The following is a 23,469-nucleotide window of genomic DNA, read 5'->3' on the forward strand; positions in this document are numbered from 1 at the left end:
TCTGTTCCTGGGAAAGCTGAGTCAGTATATATATATATATATATAGCTACCTTGTGAGTTCTGCAGAACCAGGCTGGGGTGTAGCTATAGGGGGTGCAGAGGTAGCAGTCAGGACCGAACCCTAGAGCCTCAGGGAACCCAATGGCCTCGCTAATCATAAGATGACACCAGTATTCTAGATAGCACATGGTAAATTGGGCCCGGTACAGATACAGTGGGGCCCCGGTACAGATACAGTGGGGCCCCGGTACAGATACAGTGGGGCTCCGATACAGATACAGTGGGGCTCCGATACAGATACAGTGGGGCCCCGATACAGATACAGTGGGGCCCCGATACAGATACAGTGGGGCTCCGATACAGATACAGTGGGGCTCCGATACAGATACAGTGGGGCTCCGATACAGATACAGTGGGGCTCACAGACATATTGTCTACGGTATCTAGGTAAGCTGGGTAACAACCCCTGTATTTACAGTTATATGGAAACCAAGGAGCGATGTAGTAGAGCTGGGTTTGTCATTGAACTGATTCATTGAGCATATCTATAAGGATTATATTCTGCTATTTCTGTACTATGACAGGGACGTGCAGCGCTGCACATGACCAGGTCCCGGCATAGTGTGCCGCTGTGTACACAAGCCTCGGAGCAGCCGGCACCCTGCGCTTAACATCCACAGCCCGGCGGGAGTCTTTACGAGAGCAGAAAAGAGCTCAGCGTCTCCATTCATTCTGCCAGCTGCAGGGAGGGGGAGCCGCGTTCACCTCTCGTTTCATCTTCTATAGCCAGGATCTTCAGAGGAATCTTGTACGGTCACATCTACAAGGTCCTGTTATCACAGACCCAATGCAAAATCTGTAACTGGGCCCAATTTAACACACTCTTATTACGCCTCAGACTCTAGGGTCCAGTAGTGACTGCCACCTCCTATAGCTACGCTGTACCTGTTATGCTGTTATGGAGAACTTCCATAGCACTAGGGGCAAGAAACTGACTGTATGGAAGGGGGTCTTTCTGCTGGGACCCCCTCACCTGAAGATGCTGAACGGTAACAATGTGCAGTGTTTAGCATATTAGATTAATGTCAACTTTACTCCTTCCCCCATCCCGATATTGGAGGCCATCCAGTGAGTGTGGGGGCGCTCTTGCTCTCTCCTGTCCCCATGTTGGCGAAGATAAGGATTGGGAATGTTGGGATTCTATTGCCTGATCCATTTGCACTCAGGGAGATAAGATGTATCTGACAGTGACCTACATCCTCTCTCCATTGAAAACATCCACATGCATGCTTGGCTGACTTCAGTGAGCATATGTGCATTTGCTATTAGAAAAACGGGTATAGCTGTCTAAAGTGTGAGACCACCACTCTGATTTTTTAAAAAATTTTTTATGTAGATTGCGAGCCCCACATAGAGCTCACAATGTACATTTTTCCCTATCATTATGTCTTTTTTGGAATATGGGATGGAAATCCATGCAAACACGGGGAGAACATACTCCTTGCAGATGGTTTTATGCCCTTGGCGGGATTTGAACACCTGGACTCCAGCGCTGCAAGGCTGCAGTGCTAACCACTGAGCCACCGTGTGGCCCCTCACCACTCTGATATTGACATGCTATCCTTAGAATAGGTCATCCATATTAAATTTGTGGGGGTCCCAGTTGTTGGATCTGCTGCTCCAGGACAGCGCAGTTTACATGGATCACGCTAGTCCTATAGACTTCAATAGGACATAACTGTAGTACCTAAACCCACCACTATACTTCCTACAGCTCCCCGCATGCTTCAGGACAGCTGATCTGTAGAGGGTCTGGCTGCTGGACTTTCACAGACCTATTATTGATAATCTATCCTTAAAGGGTTTTTCTGGCCCCAAATAGATTTTTTTTTATACTGATGAGTATCCATAGGAGAGGTTGCGGCCTCTTCACAAACCTGTCAGAGCTCCCAGCAGCAGAATGAAAATCTACACTAGGTAAGACCTGCCATAGCTTTCTGTTCTAACACACATCAGGCAACTGCCTTAGTAAATCAGCCTTATGCCAAACGTGTGGCTCAATATCATCCCTCTACACCAGTTTTCTGATGTAAAGGGAATGATAAATTCTCCCCAATGGGTCTATTCAACGCAAGCTCCATGCTTTGGGTTTTACGGTAGAATCCACAGCAAGATGGACTAGGCTACCCAACGTGCTGAAAAAAATAAGCATCCATTACTGCAACAATGGGAGGCGGATTCTGGACGGAATTTGGAGCTGATTTCATGGTGCTATCTGCCTCAAAATCTGCTCCAAATTCCTCTGTGTGAAATTAGTCTAAGGTGAAAGCCAAATTTCCCTTAGATTGGAGACTCGGTAGGACATCCCCCTCCGCCTTTCCCATGAACGGTTTATACAGCACAGAGAACTACAGCTATAAAACTAAACAATTGTGTCTATAGAAAGCAAAATCTTGACCTGTAACTGGTGCCCCCTGGGCCTGAAAATGTGAGGAATGCAGGCAGAGTAAAAGCACTTTACACACCTATATATCCTATTCGGCTGTTTTGGGTGACACACGCCCTGTAGTCCTGACTTTACACCTGGATACGAAGAAGTTGTTGAACGTCAGCAAACACAACCTGACATTGTTACAAGAGGCCTCTGAGGTTACTCGGGTTCAGCGATGATTTTATCCACTATTCACAGCATCTACAGTATAAGACTTGTAGAGGAGGTGCAGCTGGTCCAAGCACTACCCTAGATTTATCCGAAATCACTATCTCGCCAACCATAGAGGCAGGAGAGCCACAGATGCCCATGTGAGGCTCTTAGAGGCTGCGCCCTGTGCAGTGACACTCAGCAGGTCACAAGCAGTGTAAGGCAGGGGTGTCTAGTTGGCAATGCATTGTCTCCAGAAAACAGACAACATTTTGGGACATCCCTGGCCCACAATCCCCAATCCAAGAGACAACAGTGACATCATGACACAGTACAGATCTCCATACACATTAGACTGTGTCCCCAACCCCCCCCCCCCCCCCCCCCATACACATGTACTCTGGATTCAGCTGAGTGTGCATGTGCTCTCAATGGGTTAAGGCTGCTGTCAGATATTTCTGGAATCATCTTATCTCCCCTGTGCACAAGGGTTAAAGGAGTTATACTTTGATGACCTATCCTTAAGTCATCAATGAATGACTGGTGGGGCCAAAATCCAGGACTCCCCTGAAAAACTGTTTGAAGAGGCCATAGCACTCATAATGACGTCAGACACAGAATGGTCACAGAGTACAGGGGCAGCTCAGTCCCATTAAAGTGAATGAGGATGAGCTGCCCTTCTCAAGTCTCTTCCACCAGCTAATCTATGCGGGTCCAGGGTGTTGGACCCCAGGTGATGACATATTGATGATGTAAGACCTAAGAATAGGTCATTAATATATAGGCCCCGAAATTCCCTTTAAAAGGTTGTACAGAATTAGAAAAACATGGCTGCTTTCTTTCAGAAACAGCACCATACCTATATGTGGGTTTTGGTTCTGGAATTGCAGCTCAATTTCATTGAAGTGAATAGGGCTGAGCTATAATACCATGCACAACCTGTAAACAGGTAAAGAAAGAATCCATGTTAAATTCCATCATGCCCCGCTCACCCATTCCCCAACATCTCCCGGTTGAAGATAGTTTAACACCCTCATATACACCACCATAAGTGAAAGTTGGGGATCTGTCTGGAATCAGTAAGGCCACCTAGAATGGAATACAGTATGTTGGTGCTTAATAATGACTTATCCCTTGACATTACAGCATCTTTGTGTGCCCATTAAACTGCCAGAATAAAAACAATGGGGCCAATAATGTTTGTGACCCACTATAACCCCCTGGAAGGCGCTGTATAAAAAGACTCAAAGATGATAGGAGATGAATACAAAGATTGTAGCACTTTGGCATCATGGAGTGAAGGCCAGACATGGGGGAAATTAGGATACAGGGGGTGCTAATTTCTGTAGGCACTTAAGAAGGTCATTTGGATTAGAAGCAGTGTCATATATAGATCCTGGGTACATATAAATAATACTGCTCACCCGATATAATCTATAATTTCCTGCTACTAGAAGACATGGCGCTCGTATTGTTCTAAGCAGGTTGCCATGACAACTGATAAGTGGGACTCTCAGCTGCAGAATAGTGCGGGTCTCTAGAGCCGGTGTCATTACATTTAGCATATATATATATATATATATATATATATATATATATATATACTGTTTAAGTGTAAGAATGAAGCCGGTATATCAGGGTGGCAAGAGCCCCCAACTCCTAAACACAAGATTTTTGGCTGCACTACATCTAATACAAAGAGGCTGCAGTCATATATCCAGACATCAAACATGAAGGCACCTGGCAGCTCCCCTTGGCTTGGTAACATTGTTGTCCACTAACTTTATTATGTTGTATGTAAATTTTGCAGCCTCCATAACAGTGTCAACTACAGTACCTCCATAACAGCGATAGCTACAGTACATCCATAACAATAACAGCCACAGTGCCTCCATAACCGTGCCAGCTACAGTGTCTGCATAACAGTGGCATCTACAGTACATTGATAACAGTAACAGCTACAGCGCCTCCATAACAGTGACAACCTAAAGTACATCCATAACAGTGACAGCTACAGTACAGTGTTGGCCAAAAGTATTGGCACCCCTGCAATTCTGTCAGATAATACTCATTTTATTCCAGAAAATGATTGCAATCACAAATTCTTTGGTATTATTATCTTCATTTAATTTGTCTTCAATGGAAAACCACAAAAAGAATTGTCAAAAAGCCAAATTGGATATAATTCAACACCAAACATAAAAAAGGGGGTGGACAAAAGTATTGGCACTGTTTGAAAAATCATGTGATGCTTCTCTAATTTGTGTAATTAACAGCACCTGTTACTTACCTGAGGCACCTAACAGGTGGTGGCAATAACTAAATCACACTTGCAGCCAGTTGAAATGGATTAAAGTTGACTCAACCTCTGTCCTGTGTCCTTGTGTGTACCACATTGAGCATGGAGAAAAGAAAGATGACCAAAGAACTGTCTGAGGACTTGAGAAACAAAATTGTGAGGAAGCATGAGCAATCACAAGACTACAAGTCCATCTCCAAAGACCTGAATGTTCCTGTGTCTACCATGCGCAGTGTCATCAAGAAGTGTAAAGCCCATGGCACTGTGGCTAACCTCCCTAGATGTGGATGGAAAAGAAAAATTGACGAGAGATTTCAACGCAAGATTGTGCGGATGATGGATAAAGAACCTCGACTAACATCCAAACAAGTTCAAGCTGCCTTGCAGTCCGAGGATACAACAGTGTCACCCCGTACTATCCGTCAGCGTCTGAATGAGAAGGGACTGTATGGTAGGATACTCAGGAGGATCCCACTTCTTACCCAGAGACATAAAAAAGCCAAGCTGGAGTTTGCCAAAACTTACCTGAGAAAGCCAAAAATGTTTTGGAAGAATGTTCTCTGGTCAGATGAGACAAAAGTAGGAAAAGGCATCAACATAGAGTTTACAGAGAAAAAAAAGAGGCCTTCAAAGAAAAGAACACGACCCTACAGTCAGACATGGCGGAGGTTCCTTGATGTTTTGGGGTTGCTTTGCTGCCTCTGGCACTGGACTGCTTGACCGTGTGCATGGCATTATGAAGTCTGAAGACTACCAACACATTGTGCAGCATAATGTAGGGCCCAGTGTGAGAAAGCTGGGTCTCCCTCAGAGGTCATGGGTCTTCCAGCAGGACAATGACCCAAAACACACTTCAGGTCAGCACTAGAAAATGGTTTGAGAGAAAGCCCCGGAGACTTCTAAGGTGGCCAGCAATGAGTCCAGACCTGAATCCCATAGAACACCTGTGGGGGAGAGATCTCTTGATGGCAGTTTGGAGAAGGCCCCCTTCACATCTCAGGGACCTGGAGCAGTTTGCTAAAGAAGAATGGTCTAAAATTCCAGCAGAGCATTGTAAGAAACTCATTGATGGTTACCGGAAGCGGTTGTTCACAGTTATTTTGTTTAAAGGTTGTGCTACCAAGTATTAGGCTGAGGGTGCCAATACTTTTGTCCGGCCCATTTTTGGAGTTTTGTGTAAAATGACTTTTTTTTTTTCATTCTCTTTTGTGTTTTTTCATTGCAAGCAAAATAAATGAAGATATTATTACCAAAGAGTTTGTGATTGCAATCATTTTCTGGAAGAGAATGAGTATTATCTGACAGAATTGCAAGGGTGCCAATACTTTTGGCCAACACTGTATCTCCATAACAGTGACAGCTACAGTACATCCTTAACTGTGACAGCTACAGTACATCCGTAACAGTGACAGATACAGTACACCTATAACAGTAGCAGCTACAGTACCTCCATAACAGTGACAGATACATTACACCTATAACAGTGATAGCTACAGTACATTCATAAAAGTAACAACTACAGTGCCTCCATAACAGTAACAGCTACAGTGCCTGCATAACAGCACCAACCACAATGCCTTTACAGCAGTGGTAGTCACAGTGTTTTCAGATCAGTGAAATTTACATAATAGGGACAGCCACTATGCCCCATACCAGGGACAGCCACAGTACCTCCATAACAGTGACAGCCACAGTACCTCTATAGCAGTGACAGCTACAGTACTTCCATCACAGTGACAGCCACTATGCCCCATACCAGGGACAGCCACAGTACCTCCATAACAGTGACAGCCACAGTACCTCTATAGCAGTGACAGCTACGGTGCCTACATAACAGTGACAGCCACAATACCTCTATAACAGTGAAAGCCACAATACCTCCATAACAGTGACAGCTACAGTACCTCTATAACAGTGACAGCTACGGTGCCTACATAACAGTGACAGCCACAATACCTCCATAACAGTGAAAGCCACAATACCTCCATAACAGTGACAGCTACAGTACCTCTATAACAGTGACAGCCAGAGTACCTCCATAACAGTGACAGCCACAGTGCCTCTATAGCAGTGACAGCCATAGTACCTCTATAGCAGTGACAGACACAGTGCCTCTATAGCAGTGACAGACACAGTACCTCTATAGCAGTGACAGACACAGTGCCTCTATAGCAGTGACAGACACAGTACCTCTATAGCAGTGACAGCTACAGTACCTCTATAGCAGTGACAGCTACAGTACCTCCATAACAGTGACAGCCACAGTGCCTCTATAGCAGTGACAGCCACAGTACCTCTATAGCAGTGACAGCCACAGTGCCTCTATAGCAGTGACAGCCACAGTACCTCTATAGCAGTGACAGCCACAGTGCCTCTATAGCAGTGACAGACACAGTGCCTCTATAGCAGTGACAGACACAGTACCTCTATAGCAGTGACAGACACAGTGCCTCTATAGCAGTGACAGACACAGTGCCTCTATAGCAGTGACAGACACAGTGCCTCTATAGCAGTGACAGACACAGTACCTCTATAGCAGTGACAGACACAGTACCTCTATAGCAGTGACAGCCACAGTACCTCTATAGCAGTGACAGCCACAGTGCCTCTATAGCAGTGACAGCCACAGTACCTCTATAGCAGTGACAGCCACAGTACCTCTATAGCAGTGACAGCCACAGTACCTCTATAGCAGTGACAGACACAGTACCTCTATAGCAGTGACAGCTACAGTACCTCCATAACAGTGATAGACACAGTACTTCGATAACAGTGACAGCCACAATACCTCCATAACAGTCACAGCCACAGTACCTCCATAACAGTGACAGCCATAGTACCTCTATAACAGTGACAGCTAGAAGTGATACAGCTCTGACCTCTGTCATGGTCAATAATCTATCCTGTCATTGTCCATTGTATACACAGGTGTGCTCCTCTCTATTTACAGCCATCTACTATCGTGCACAGTCCAGGATGCTATATTATCTGCTGCCCTGGATATAGCCCCGCTCAGCTTTGGAGGTGACAGGAGAAGATCCGCATCTCCGACACTTGTTCCAATTACCTAGTGACCCGAATATCTGCACGGAATAACTACAAGACATCAGGGAGGGGGATGTAGGTGCCTGCAATAGCAGCCGGTGCACAGGGGGTTAATGTAGCAGCGGGTCTGTGGGTGGGTTTGTTATTTGGGAGAGAGACCCCCCTCCTCTCTATTGGTGGAGACTGTGTCACTGCAGAGGAGACAGAGAGGGAATCAGCCGCAGCTCTCGTTTCAGCACCAAGGACAGCAGCAGCAGCCGCAGCCCCTCCATGAGGACAGAGGTCTTCTCCAGCACCAGCCCTGATGTCCATCACTGACCATAGCACCTAGACACTCCATCATTGTCCCCCTTCCAGCATCACCCCCAATTCCATCATCACACCCCCATCCAACTCCCACCCCCACCAACATCAGCTCCACCTCTGTTGTCCATGTCAACCATCTGTAGACCATTGGCACCACCTAGACTCTAGTATCTCCACATCTCACCATTGCCTCCTTGGAGACACCTGAGATCTCAGGAGATCTGGATTAGGAGTGACCAAGATTAAGGAAGTCCTCCACCTAGCCAGGACATTTATGCATGGTCTCCTCTCCTGTGAATGATCAGGACCTCGGCTCCCCATTGAGTACCATTCCTCCACCCACAGCCCACCCCTCCATATTGCAGAGAGTCCAGGTTTCTTCTTCTTCCAGACTGTGGCGTCTCGGCTTCACCCTGTTTGGAGCTGGGGGGCCCCCCAAATACAGGACGTTGGCTCAGCCGGGGTGTGCAGAGCCCATGGACAGAATGCGCCTCTTTCTCCTGGCCGTTCTATTCCTGTTCTCGTTTGCCAAAGCCGGCTGTGACCCTAAAATAGTGAACATAGGGGCAGTACTGAGCACCAAAAAACATGAGCAGATATTTAGGGAGGCGGTGAACCAAGCCAACAAGAGACATGGCACCTGGAAGATCCAACTCAACGCCACCTCAGTCACCCACAGGCCCAATGCCATCCAGATGGCACTGTCTGTATGTGAGGACCTCATCTCCAGCCAGGTAAATGTGGGCACAGAATGGGCACTGGGCAGGGAAGTGACAAGGGCAAACAATGTGTAGGCATAAGACAGGCAATCAGATTACTAGAAGCATGGCATCACTGGGGAACATGGGCTAGCAAATGGCACAGGGTAATCTGTAAACATGATGGAGCCTTCAACTAGTCAAAGGCGACTATCCTCTATATACACTGTATTATATATGTAAATATCAGGTTTGTAGACTATCCTCTATATAGACTGTATTATATATATGTATATCAGGTCTCTGGACTATCCTCTATATACACTGTATTATATATATACAGTATATACCAGGACTGTGGACTATCCTCTCTATACAATGTATTATATATATGTATATCATGTCTATGGACTAGCCTCTCTATACTCTCTCTCTGATAGATATATATATATATATATATATATATATATATATATATATATCAGGTCTATAGACTATCTTCTATATACACTATATTATATATGTATATATCAGGTCTATGGACTATCCTATATATATATTCTGTATTATATATGTGTATGTATAACAGGTCTATGGACTATCCTCTATCTACACTGTATTATATATGTATATATCAGGTCTATGGACTATCCTATACTGTATATATATTCTGTATTATATATGTGTATGTATAACAGGTCTATGGACTATCCTCTATCTACACTGTATTATATATGTATATATCAGGTCTATGGACTATCCTATACTGTATATATATTCTGTATTATATATGTGTATGTATAACAGGTCTATGGACTATCCTCTATCTACACTGTATTATATATATATATATCAGGTCTATGGACTATCCTATATATATTTTGTATCATATATGTGTCTGTGTATAACAAGTCTATGGACTATCCTTTATATATACACTGTGTTATATATTTGCATAACAGATCTATGTACTGCATATACTACATCCACATTACATATATGTATAACAGGTCTATGAACTATCATCTATATACATGACTGTATACATCACCTCTGCATTACATACAGTGTGTGTGTACATATATATCTCAGATGTATGAAGTACCAATGGTGCAGATGTCTCTGTAGAGGGTATCTTGCCCTCCTCCCCATTTGGCAATGTACTCATAGCCCCCCACAGACCTGGCAGCCTGGCTCTAGCACATACTTGGTGCTGCCTAGTAACACATCTCTACATGAAAATATACATAGAGGTCTGGAACACATGTACAACTCTTATGTAACCATCCCAGAGAATGAGGGGTTAATTATGCCCTATACATAGCTATACGCCCCCTCCTCCCATCAATCCTGGCGCCTCAAGAAGCTCTTGGGGCTGATTTTTTTTTTTGGTACGTGTTAGGGGGTTGCAGTCTGGGATGGAACTACAACTCCCAGCATATCTTTAGAGTCACAGCCATGCTTGTACATGTAGGGAGACGCCAACCACTGGTATACAGGTATCACCTGTAAGCTGTATATAAGACTCTACTATATGTACAGTCTTCCCCTCCCCCTCCTCCAAGAGGTACCACAGTGAATTTCAATGAAGCTCCTTTGTCCGCATTGCAGCCTGATCCACAAATCCCTGGATCACCAGATCTCTGCACAGATCACATCAATGTACAGAGCCGAATAGCTTCCGGTGACCCGCGGGTGATCTCAGGTGGCAGCTCCTCTCATCACTATGGGGGGTCATGCAGTAGATATACCAATGGTAGAAGGAAAATGACGTCACAGTCACTTGGTCATAATACCTCTGTGTGGTATATACAGGACAGCCTCTATTACTAGGGAGAATCTACAGTCCAGGCTGTATACCTGGGGGGGGGGGGGAGTATGTAAGAGGCTGCTGTTTATATGTACACCAGGTATCTATCTATCTATCTATCTATCTATCTATCTATCTATCTAATATCTATCTATCTCATATCTATCTATCTATCTATCTATCTATCTATCTATCAATCTCATATCTATCTATCTATCTATCTATCTATCTCATATCTATCTATCTATCTATCTATCTATCTAATATCTATCTATCTCATATCTATCTATCTATCTATCTATCTATCTATCTATCTATCAATCTCATATCTATCTATCTATCTCATATCTATCTATCTATCTATCTATCTCATATCTATCTATCTATCTATCTATCTATCTATCTATCTATCTAATATCTATCTATCTCATATCTATCTATCTATCTAATATCTATCTATCTAGCTATCTATCTATCTATCTAATATCTATCTATATCTATCAATCTCATATCTATCTATCTATCTATCTATCTCATCTCTCTCTCTCTCCTATCTATCTATCTATCTATCTATCTATCTATCCCAACCGCAGATTGATCTCCCACTCACACACCACCTCCTCACCTCGCCCTCTCTCTGTAGGTGTCCCCCAAGGCTCCGTCCTAGGATCCCTCCTGTTCTCCATCTTTACCCTTGGCCTGGGCCAACTCATAGAATCTCATGGTTTTCATTACCATTGCTATGCTGACGACACGCAAATATATTTCTCTGGACCAGACCTTACCTCTCTGTAGTACAGAGTTCCAAAGTGTCTAGCGGCTATAACCTCCTTTCTCTCCTCCCACTTTCACAAACTCAACATTAAGAAAACGGAGTTCATCATCTTCGCCCCACCTCGTATGGCCCCTCTACCTGACCCATCTATCAGAGTTAATGGAACCATGCTTACCCCTGTCCTACAGGTCCGTTGCCTTGAGGTAACACTGGACTCCGACCTATCCTTCAAATCACACATACAAACCCTCAACACCTCCTGCCGCCTCCAGCTCAAGAACATGCATCGAATCTGCTCCTTCCTCACCCCTGAAGCTACAAAGATACAAGTCCATGCCCTCATTATCTCCCACTTAGATTACTGGAACACCATTCCCTGCGAACACCCTCGCCCCCATCCACCTTAAACTGCACTCTTCACTTAATACATGTCTCCCCCTGTTCTTCATCGGCCGCTCCCCTTTACCAACCCCTTCACTGGTTACCCATTGCCCAGCGAATAGAGTTCAAAATACTAACGCTGACATACAAGGCCATCCACAACCTGTCCCTTCCATATCTCTCTGACCTAATCTACCGCTATCTGCCCACATGTAACCTCAGATCCTCCAAAGACCTCCTACTCCGCTCTCCTCTTATCCGCTCTTCACACAACCGTCTCCAAGATTTCTCGTGTATCCCCCATACTCTGGAACTCCTTACCACGACACATAAGACTGACCCCCACAATCACAGGCTTCAAGAAGACTGAACTATTCAGGAAGGCCTACAACCTCTAATAACACTATCACCACACCACCATCTGAACAGTCTCTCCCCTCACCTTCTGTCTCTATCCCCCTTCCCTCATAGATTGTAAGCCCTCGCGGACAGGGCCCTCTATCCCACTGTGCCAGTTGGTCATTGTTAGTATTATATTTGTATATTTAGTGTACCGTATGTAAACCCTAAGATGTACAGCACCATGGAATTAATAACAATCTCTCTCTCTCCTATTTACACATTTATTACTTGTTGGTTTCCATGTGATATAAATGATATCATATCAGGATGTAACAATGATATAGTTTTTGTTGATCACTCATCTGCTGCTTCACTTTGCCCTTTGCTTCTAATATGAAAGAAGCTGGGTTAACCAGCAGAACAGAGTATTTTAGGAGGTGGGTTTGCAGTACGCTGATGTTAGGAGAAGAATGGAGACAACTGGAGGAGCAGAGTCCCTCCAGCAGCACAGACTATTTCAGGAGAGTGGCACACTGCTCTTCACCTGTCTACCCTTGTGATGATGTCACTGAGGACAGGACTGCATGTCAATGTGACAACATAGTGGTGATAGATGTTACTTCAAAAGCTCCAGAGATTGGTCAAAATGTAATTTGCTAGATTTTATCTTCAGTAAATTTCCTGACAGCTGGTAACACTTCTGTCTTTATGAAAACCACTCAGTTGTCTTCCTGGGCCCCCAAGCGGCCATTAGAGTGTTCTCACAGGGGAATTGTTAGCCTTGAGTCTGATGAATGTAATGCTATTATGTGGTGTGAGTATCTGGAGCCTGTAAGATGAGACTGGCACGACACTACTGCAGCAGAGAGTACAGCGATGCCATCCACGGGGTGTGCCAGGGTAGCTCATCACCTACAGGGTGACTGGGGCTGTGTCTTCTTGTCTGTGGGTGCAATCAGTGATCTACACCTTTAGGTATTGTCAGGGTCTGGGGTTGCTAGGTGGGGTGGCATAGACACACAAGTCCAAATTCTTTAGTCCAAAACAAAGATAGAGTTTTATTTTCACTCAAAAAGGTAGTGCAGGAACAAAATACAAAAATAAATCCCTGCCCGGCTAGGCTCTAACTAAACATAGAATAGGTTACCTCACCTAGAATAACAGAAATCCAAAAGCCAGTAGAATCATTCAGGACACAGCTCCAAAAATATGACCTCTCTGTTTGGTACTCCAGCCAAGCTCTGCCAAAGTGTTGCTGCTGGAGCTGGCTTTTTAAGCCTCCCTTGATGAGGAGACTCTCTACAGCTGAGTCGCTGCTAGAACATCCCCAAAGTGTGGACTGGAGGGGGGTGGAATGACAGGTCCCACTACCAACCTACCTGCCATTCCTAAAAATCCAGCCCAGTAACTGGAACTCTGAAATAACCCTCAGCAGACAATAGTTATCTGCTGAGAAATGTTCTTTCTGGAGTTTTCTCATCTCACCCACCTGAGTAGTCTGGATGAGATGCACACCCCCTCCATTACCTGACCAGCCATCGGCTTACATTATCAATATACACTCACCGGCCACTTTATTAGGTACACCATGCTAGTAACGGGTTGGACCCCCTTTTGCCTTCAGAACTGCCTCAATTCTTCGTGGCATAGATTCAACAAGGTGCTGGAAGCATTCCTCAGAGATTTTGGTCCATATTGACATGATGGCATCACACAGTTGCCGCAGATTTGTCGGCTGCACATCCATGATGCGAATCTCCCGTTCCACCACATCCCAAAGATGCTCTATTGGATTGAGATCTGGTGACTGTGGAGGCCATTGGAGTACAGTGAACTCATTGTCATGTTCAAGAAACCAGTCTGAGATGATTCCAGCTTTATGACATGGCGCATTATCCTGCTGAAAGTAGCCATCAGATGTTAGGTACATTGTGGTCATAAAGGGATGGACATGGTCAGCAATAGAGATGAGCGAACACTAAAATGTTCGAGGTTCGAAATTCGATTCGAACAGCCGCTCACTGTTCGAGTGTTCGAATGGGTTTCGAACCCCATTATAGTCTATGGGGAACATAAACTCGTTAAGGGGGAAACCCAAATTCGTGTCTGGAGGGTCACCAAGTCCACTATGACACCCCAGGAAATGATACCAACACCCTGGAATGACACTGGGACAGCAGGGGAAGCATGTCTGGGGGCATAAAAGTCACTTTATTTCATGGAAATCCCTGTCAGTTTGCGATTTTCGCAAGCTAACTTTTCCCCATAGAAATGCATTGGCCAGTGCTGATTGGCCAGAGTACGGAACTCGACCAATCAGCGCTGGCTCTGCTGGAGGAGGCGGAGTCTAAGATAGCTCCACACCAGTCTCCATTCAGGTCCGACCTTAGACTCCGCCTCCTCCGGCAGAGCCAGCGCTGATTGGCCGAAGGCTGGCCAATGCATTCCTATGCGAATGCAGACTTAGCAGTGCTGAGTCAGTTTTGCTCAACTACACATCTGATGCACACTCGGCACTGCTACATCAGATGTAGCAATCTGATGTAGCAGAGCCGAGGGTGCACTAGAACCCCTGTGCAAACTCAGTTCACGCTAATAGAATGCATTGGCCAGCGCTGATTGGCCAATGCATTCTATTAGCCCGATGAAGTAGAGCTGAATGTGTGTGCTAAGCACACACATTCAGCACTGCTTCATCAAGCCAATACAATGCATTAGCCAGTGCTGATTGGCCAGAGTACGGAATTCGGCCAATCAGCGCTGGCCAATGCATTCTATTAGCCCGATGAAGTAGAGCTGAATGTGTGTGCTAAGCACACACATTCAGCACTGCTTCATCAAGCCAATACAATGCATTAGCCAGTGCTGATTGGCCAGAGTACGGAATTCGGCCAATCAGCGCTGGCTCTGCTGGAGGAGGCGGAGTCTAAGGTCGCTCCACACCAGTCTCCATTCAGGTCCGACCTTAGACTCCGCCTCCTCCGGCAGAGCCAGCGCTGATTGGCCGAAGGCTGGCCAATGCATTCCTATGCGAATGCAGACTTAGCAGTGCTGAGTCAGTTTTGCTCAACTACACATCTGATGCACACTCGGCACTGCTACATCAGATGTAGCAATCTGATGTAGCAGAGCCGAGGGTGCACTAGAACCCCTGTGCAAACTCAGTTCACGCTAATAGAATGCATTGGCCAGCGCTGATTGGCCAATGCATTCTATTAGCCCGATGAAGTAGAGCTGAATGTGTGTGCTAAGCACACACATTCAGCACTGCTTCATCAAGCCAATACAATGCATTAGCCAGTGCTGATTGGCCAGAGTACGGAATTCGGCCAATCAGCGCTGGCCAATGCATTCTATTAGCCCGATGAAGTAGAGCTGAATGTGTGTGCTAAGCACACACATTCAGCACTGCTTCATCAAGCCAATACAATGCATTAGCCAGTGCTGATTGGCCAGAGTACGGAATTCGGCCAATCAGCGCTGGCCAATGCATTCTATTAGCCCGATGAAGTAGAGCTGAATGTGTGTGCTAAGCACACACATTCAGCTCTACTTCATCGGGCTAATAGAATGCATTGGCCAGCGCTGATTGGCCAGAGTACGGAACTCGACCAATCAGCGCTGGCTCTGCTGGAGGAGGCGGAGTCTAAGGTCGGACCTGAATGGAGACTGGTGTGGAGCGATCTTAGACTCCGCCTCCTCCAGCAGAGCCAGCGCTGATTGGCCGAATTCCGTACTCTGGCCAATCAGCACTGGCTAATGCATTGTATTGGCTTGATGAAGCAGTGCTGAATGTGTGTGCTTAGCACACACATTCAGCTCTACTTCATCGGGCTAATAGAATGCATTGGCCAATCAGCGCTGGCCAATGCATTCTATTAGCGTGAACTGAGTTTGCACAGGGGTTCTAGTGCACCCTCGGCTCTGCTACATCAGATTGCTACATCTGATGTAGCAGTGCCGAGTGTGCATCAGATGTGTAGTTGAGCAAAACTGACTCAGCACTGCTAAGTATGCATTCGCATAGGAATGCATTGGCCAGCCTTCGGCCAATCAGCGCTGGCTCTGCCGGAGGAGGCGGAGTCTAAGGTCGGACCTGAATGGAGACTGGTGTGGAGCGACCTTAGACTCCGCCTCCTCCAGCAGAGCCAGCGCTGATTGGCCGAATTCCGTACTCTGGCCAATCAGCACTGGCTAATGCATTGTATTGGCTTGATGAAGCAGTGCTGAATGTGTGTGCTTAGCACACACATTCAGCTCTACTTCATCGGGCTAATAGAATGCATTGGCCAATCAGCGCTGGCCAATGCATTCTATTAGCGTGAACTGAGTTTGCACAGGGGTTCTAGTGCACCCTCGGCTCTGCTACATCAGATTGCTACATCTGATGTAGCAGTGCCGAGTGTGCATCAGATGTGTAGTTGAGCAAAACTGACTCAGCACTGCTAAGTATGCATTCGCATAGGAATGCATTGGCCAGCCTTCGGCCAATCAGCGCTGGCTCTGCCGGAGGAGGCGGAGTCTAAGGTCGGACCTGAATGGAGACTGGTGTGGAGCGACCTTAGACTCCGCCTCCTCCAGCAGAGCCAGCGCTGATTGGCCGAATTCCGTACTCTGGCCAATCAGCACTGGCTAATGCATTGTATTGGCTTGATGAAGCAGTGCTGAATGTGTGTGCTTAGCACACACATTCAGCTCTACTTCATCGGGCTAATAGAATGCATTGGCCAATCAGCGCTGGCCAATGCATTCTATTAGCGTGAACTGAGTTTGCACAGGGGTTCTAGTGCACCCTCGGCTCTGCTACATCAGATTGCTACATCTGATGTAGCAGTGCCGAGTGTGCATCAGATGTGTAGTTGAGCAAAACTGACTCAGCACTGCTAAGTCTCTGCATTCGCATAGGAATGCATTGGCCAGCCTTCGGCCAATCAGCGCTGGCTCTGCCGGAGGAGGCGGAGTCTAAGGTCGGACCTGAATGGAGACTGGTGTGGAGCGATCTTAGACTCCGCCTCCTCCAGCAGAGCCAGCGCTGATTGGTCGAGTTCCGTACTCTGGCCAATCAGCGCTGGCCAATGCATTCTATTAGCCCGATGAAGTAGAGCTGAATGTGTGTGCTTAGCACACACATTCAGCTCTACTTCATCAGGCTAATAGAATACATTGGCCAATCAGCGCTGGCCAATGCATTCTATTAGCTTGATGAAGCAGAGTGTGCACAAGGGTTCAAGCGCACCCTCGGCTCTGATGTAGCAGAGCTGAGGGTGCACAAGGGTTCAAGTGCACCCTCGGCTCTCCTACATCAGAGCCGAGGGTGCGCTTGAACCCTTGTGCAGCCTCAGCTCTGCTACATCAGAGCCGAGGGTGCGCTTGAACCCTTGTGCACACTCTGCTTCATCAAGCTAATAGAATGCATTGGCCAGCACTGATTGGCCAGAGTACGGAATTCGGCCAATCAGCGCTGGCCAATGCATCCCTATGGGAAAAAGTTTATCTCACAAAAATCACAATTACACACCCGATAGAGCCCCAAAAAGTTATTTTTAATAACATTCCCCCCTAAATAAAGGTTATCCCTAGCTATCCCTGCCTGTACAGCTATCCCTGTCTCATAGTCACAAAGTTCACATTCTCATATGACCCGGATTTGAAATCCACTATTCGTCTAAAATGGAGGTCACCTGATTTCGGCAGCCAATGACTTTTTCCAATTTTTTTCAATGCCCCCAGTGTCGTAGTTCCTGTCCCACCTCCCCTGCGCTGTTATTGGTGCAAAAAAGGCGCCAGGGAAGGTGGGAGGGGAATCGAATTTTGGCGCACTTTACCACGTGGTGTTCGATTCGATTCGAACATGGCGAACACCCTGATATCCGATCGAACATGTGTTCGATAGAACACTGTTCGCTCATCTCTAGTCAGCAACAATACTCAGGTAGGCTTTGGCATTGCAACGATGCTCAATTGGTACCAAGGGACCCAAAGAGTGCCAAGAAAATATTCCCCACACCATGACACCACCACCACCAGCCTGAACCGTTGATACAAGGCAGGATGGATCCATGCTTTCATGTTGTTGACGCCAAATTCTGACCCTACCATCCGAATGTCGCAGCAGAAATCGAGACTCATCAGACCAGGCAACGTTTTTCCAATCTTCAATTGTCCAATTTCGATGAGCTTGTGCAAATTGTAGCCTCAGTTTCCTGTTCTTAGCTGAAAGGAGTGGCACCCGGTGTGGTCTTCTGCTGCTGTAGCCCATCTGCCTCAAAGTTCGACGTACTGTGCGTTCAGAGATGCTCTTCTGGCTACCTTGGTTGTAACGGGTGGCTATTTGAGTCACTGTTGCCTTTCTATCAGCTCGAACCAGTCTGGCCATTCTTCTCTGACCTCTGGCATCAACAACGCATTTCCGCCCACAAAACTGCCGCTCACTGGATGTTTTTTCTTTTTCGGACCATTCTCTGTAAACCCTAGAGATGGTTGTGCGTGAAAATCCCAGTAGATCAGCAGTTTCTGAAATACTCAGACCAGCCCTTCAGGCACCAACAACCATGCCACGTTCAAAGGCACTCAAATCACCTTTCTTCCCCATACTGATGCTCAGTTTGAACTGCAGGAGATTGTCTTGACCATGTCTACATGCCTAAATGCACTGAGTTGCCGCCATGTGATTGGCTGATTAGAAATTAAGTGTTAACGAGCAGTTGGACAGGTGTACCTAATAAAGTGGCCGGTGAGTGTATATATATATATATATATATATATATATATCTATATATATATTATATAGATATATATATAGATATAGATATATATATATATATATATATATATATATTATCACTAGACAGGTTCCTCAGAGCCACAGCATCCTAATAAATTTGCTCGGTTCGTACAGTACATCAGCACAGTCTCTTGTAACAAGTACACAGCTGTGTGAGCAGAATTAGGTCTGTACAGATGTGTAAACGACGATGTTCCCATTTGCTATCTGTTGCAAAAAGTTGGTAATGTCCTAGAAAACTTTGCTCCAAAGGGGGTGGACTATGGACAATCCTGAATTGGAGGTGTAGACTCAAATAGAGGCGAGTCTGTGTAATGTAGGGTCCTATAAGAGGTCATCTGACAAGGATAAACTGCTCATACACTTACATCAACCTCACTTATATAGCAAGCATAGCCATGCACAATCCACATACAGTACTCATACTTACCAAACAGGTAAATTAGAGACATTCAGGCCCCACCCCCAAACCACCCTTTGACCATCCCTGGAACACCCAGTTTTTGTAAGGCATAACCCATTTTCTGTTCAGGTCTTGTTAAATTTGATGTAATTGTTCCAAAAAATGGGGTACACGGAGCAACTACAGGCATTTACTGTGTGTGGAGCGCTGGGGTATATAGTACTTATGTAGGTTTGTAGGAAGCGTCAACTATGTATTGTACTGTATATCTAACATAAAGGAGTTACTAGGTACTGTATATAAATAGCAGGGGAACAGTTACTATGTATTGTATATGTAACATGGGAGAAGTTACTGACATGGGAGGAGATAATGACCCCCAAAAATATTGTATCTATGACATGGGAGGAGTTACTATGTATTGTGTTTGTATGTCTATATATACAGTACAGACCAAAAGTTTAGACACACCTTCTCATTCAAAGAGTGTTCTGTATTTTCATGACTATGAAAATTGTAGATTCACACTGAAGGCATCAAAACTATGAATTAACACATGTGGAATTATATACTTAACAAAACAGTGTGATACAACTGAGAATATGTCTTATATTCTTGGTTCTTCAAAGTAGCCACCTTTTGCTTTGATTACTGCTTTGCACACTCTTAGCATTCTCTAGATGAGCTTTAAGAGGTAGTCACCGGAAATGGTCTTCCAACAGTCTTGAAAGAGTTCCCAGAGATGCTTAGCACTTGTTGGCCCTTTTGCCTTCACTCTGCGGTCCAGCTCACCCCAAACCATCTCAATTGGGTTCAGGTCTGGTGACTTTTTTGTTAAGTATATAATTCCACATGTTTTAATACATAGTTTTGTTGCCTTCAGTGTGAATCTACAATTTTCATAGTCATGAAAATACAGAAAACTCTTTGAATGAGAAGGTGTGTCCAAACTTTTGGTCTGTGCTGTATATATATATATATATATATATATATATATATATATATATATATATACAGCACAGACCAAAAGTTTGGACACACCTTAAATATATATAGTATGTGAGGAGTTGCTATGTATATAATATATATATATATATATATATATATATATATATATATATATATTGTGGAGAAGGTGACTCGGTAGTAGCAAGAGATAGCGACACAAAATCTTGTAGCAAACAGGTTTATAGAGAAAAAAAACAAAACATAAAAATAAATAAAGCTTCAGTTCAGGCAAAAAATGTGCAAAATAAAATACAGCCTTAACTTGAGGCAAAAGAATGTGAAACAAAACCCTGCTTGTCGGAGCACTAGCTAATCAATAAGGTACTAACCCTATGTGTGGCTTACTACCAGCCACACGAATAAACAGAAAATAGCACAATACAGTCTCACCAGACTCTCAGGTTGTCAGGACAGACCCCGCCACTTCCTCTCGCTCCCATGATCTGTCCTGAAGTGAAGGCTCTGCAGACTTTTATGGCCCAGCAATGAGCCTAGGATCCACACCAGGGGCTGAGGCCTATTCAAGATCTGCCCTGGAACAGACATATGTCAGAGACCTAGGGCAAATATATCAGGACTTCAGCACTCTGTCTGTCACCTTCTCACTATATATATATCTTTAATCTGACAAACTAGAATTTGTCAAACTACATGTTGACAAGCCCCACAAAGCTTCTGGGAGAGTGTCCTATGGACAAATGAGACAGAAATCTAAATTGGCGAGGCACATCAGCTCTATGTTCACAGATGGAAAAATGAAGCAAATCTTGAAAAGAACACTGTCCCTGCTGTGAAACATGGAGGAGGCTTTGTTATGTTCTGGTTCTGCTTTGCTACATCTGGCACCGGGTGTCTAGAATCTGTGCAGGGTACAAAGAAATCTCAAGACTATCAAGGGAATCTAGAGAGAAAGGAGCTGCCCAGTGTCAGAAAGCTTGGTCTCAGTCGCAGGTCATGGGTCTTACAACAGAATAATGACCCAAAACACACAAATAAAAACATCCAAGAATGGCTAAGAGGAAAACATTGGACTATTCTGAAGTGGCCTTCTATGAGCCCTGACCTAAGTCCTATTGAGCATCTTTGCAATGAGCCGAAACATGAAGTCTGGAAAAGGCAACCTTCAAACCCGAGACAACTGGAGCAGTTTGCTTATGAGGAGTGGCCAAAATACTCGTTGAGAGGCGCAGAAGTCTCATTGATAGTTACAGGAATCGTGTGATTGCAGCGATTGCCTCAAAAGGTTGTGCAACAAAATATTAGTTAAGGGGACCTTCATTTCTGTCCAGGCCTGTTTCATGAGATTTATTATTACTTTTGTCAGATTCAAGTTATTTCTGTAACCATTGTGGGTTTTTCTTTCATTAAGCAAAGGGTACCAACAATTTTGTCCACTTGTATATATATATATATATATATATATATATATATATATATATAATGGAAGGAGTTACTATGAATTCTATACATGATATGGAAGGAGTTAATATGTACTGTATATATGACTTGTGAGGAGTTACTATTTATTTTATAAATGGTATGTGAGGAGTTACTATGTAATGTATATATGATATGGAAGGAGTTACTATACATTGTATATATGAAATAGGTGGAGTTACTATGTATTATATACGACATGACAGGAGTTACTATGTATTATATATAGAAAAAGAGAGGAGTTACTTTATTGTATATAGGGTATTGGAGGAATTACTATATATTGTATACATGATATGGAAGGAGTTACCAAGTATTGTATATATGATGTGAGAGGAGTTTTTTATATAGTATATATATGATACGGGAGCAGTTACTGTGTATTGTATATATATGATGGGAGGAGTTATTATGTACTGAATATATATCATAGGAGGATTTCCTATATACTGAGTACATGACATGTTAAGAGTTATTATGTTTTGTACACTGTATTTAATATGGGAGGAGTACTATGTATTCCATATATGACAGGGGAGGAATTACTATGTATTGTATATATGACATGGAAGGAGCTATGTATTGTATATATAACATAGGAGCAGTTACCATGCATTATATATTTCATATGGGAGAAGTTACTATGTATCTAATATATGACATGAGAGGAGGTGCTCTGTATTGTATATTTCCTATACGAGGCGTTATTATGTACTGTATATATGATTTGGGAGTAGTGACTACTGTGAGAAGGTGACAGGTAGGGTGCTGGAATCTCACTATATCTCCCCCAGGTTTTTAACTTATGTGTGCTCCAGTGCGGGTCTTGAGTGGCCTCAGCTCCTGGTGTGAGTCCTTGGCTCATTACTGGGCCAGAAAAAGGCTGCAGATTCTGTACTCCAATACAGATCCAGGGAGTGAGAGGAGGCGGATGGGTCTGTCCTATAACCCTGGGTCCGGTGAGACTATATTGTGCTTGTTTTGTTCGTGTGGCTGGTAGTAAGCCACTTGTATAGTTAGGTTATAATTTCTGTTTAGTTAGTCGCTTGGATGAGCAGGATTTTGTTTTATTTTTGCCTGAAGTTAAGGCTGTATTTTGTTTTGATCATTTGTGCCTGAAGTCAAAGTTTATTTGTTTTCCTGTTTTTCTAAATAAACCTATTTGCTGCATATTTTGTGTCCCTGTTTTGACTGTTTGAGTCCACACCACTGCTTCTACTGAGCTACCTTCCCCACACTATGTATATGTATATGTTAAATGGAAGGATTTACTATGTTCGCTATATGTGATATAGGAGGAATTCCTGTGTAATATATACAAGACATGGGAGGAGTTACTATGTACTATACACAGGACATGGGAGGAGTTACTATGTATTAAATACTGAACATGGGAGGAGTTACTATGTACTATACACAGGACATGGGAGGAGTTACTATGTATTAAATACTGCACATGGGAGGAGTTACTATGTATTAAATACTGGACATGGGAGGAGTTACTATGTACTATACACAGGACATGGGAGGAGTTACTATG

The 23,469-nt window shown here is 44.4% G+C and overlaps 1 protein-coding gene across 7 annotated transcripts in view; it reads left to right on the top strand.

The window, feature by feature from the left end:
- Window positions 1-8,012: 8,012 nt before the first annotated feature.
- The window catches only part of GRIN1 (glutamate ionotropic receptor NMDA type subunit 1), a 52,618-nt gene continuing 37,161 nt past the window's right edge, over window positions 8,013-23,469 (top strand). For 2 of the 7 annotated variants that reach the window (XM_075259566.1, XM_075259564.1), the window contains exon 1: window positions 8,017-9,025. In XM_075259566.1, coding sequence (XP_075115667.1) covers window positions 8,570-9,025 — 456 coding nt within the window. In that variant the 5' untranslated portion in view covers window positions 8,017-8,569. Of the gene's footprint in view, window positions 9,026-23,469 lie in introns of all 7 variants that reach the window. The other 5 variants (XM_075259567.1, XM_075259568.1, XR_012711842.1 and 2 more) reach the window with 5 other exon arrangements.

This window comes from Leptodactylus fuscus, chromosome 11 (assembly GCF_031893055.1).
Source record: "Leptodactylus fuscus isolate aLepFus1 chromosome 11, aLepFus1.hap2, whole genome shotgun sequence".
Lineage (NCBI taxonomy): Eukaryota > Metazoa > Chordata > Amphibia > Anura > Leptodactylidae > Leptodactylus > Leptodactylus fuscus.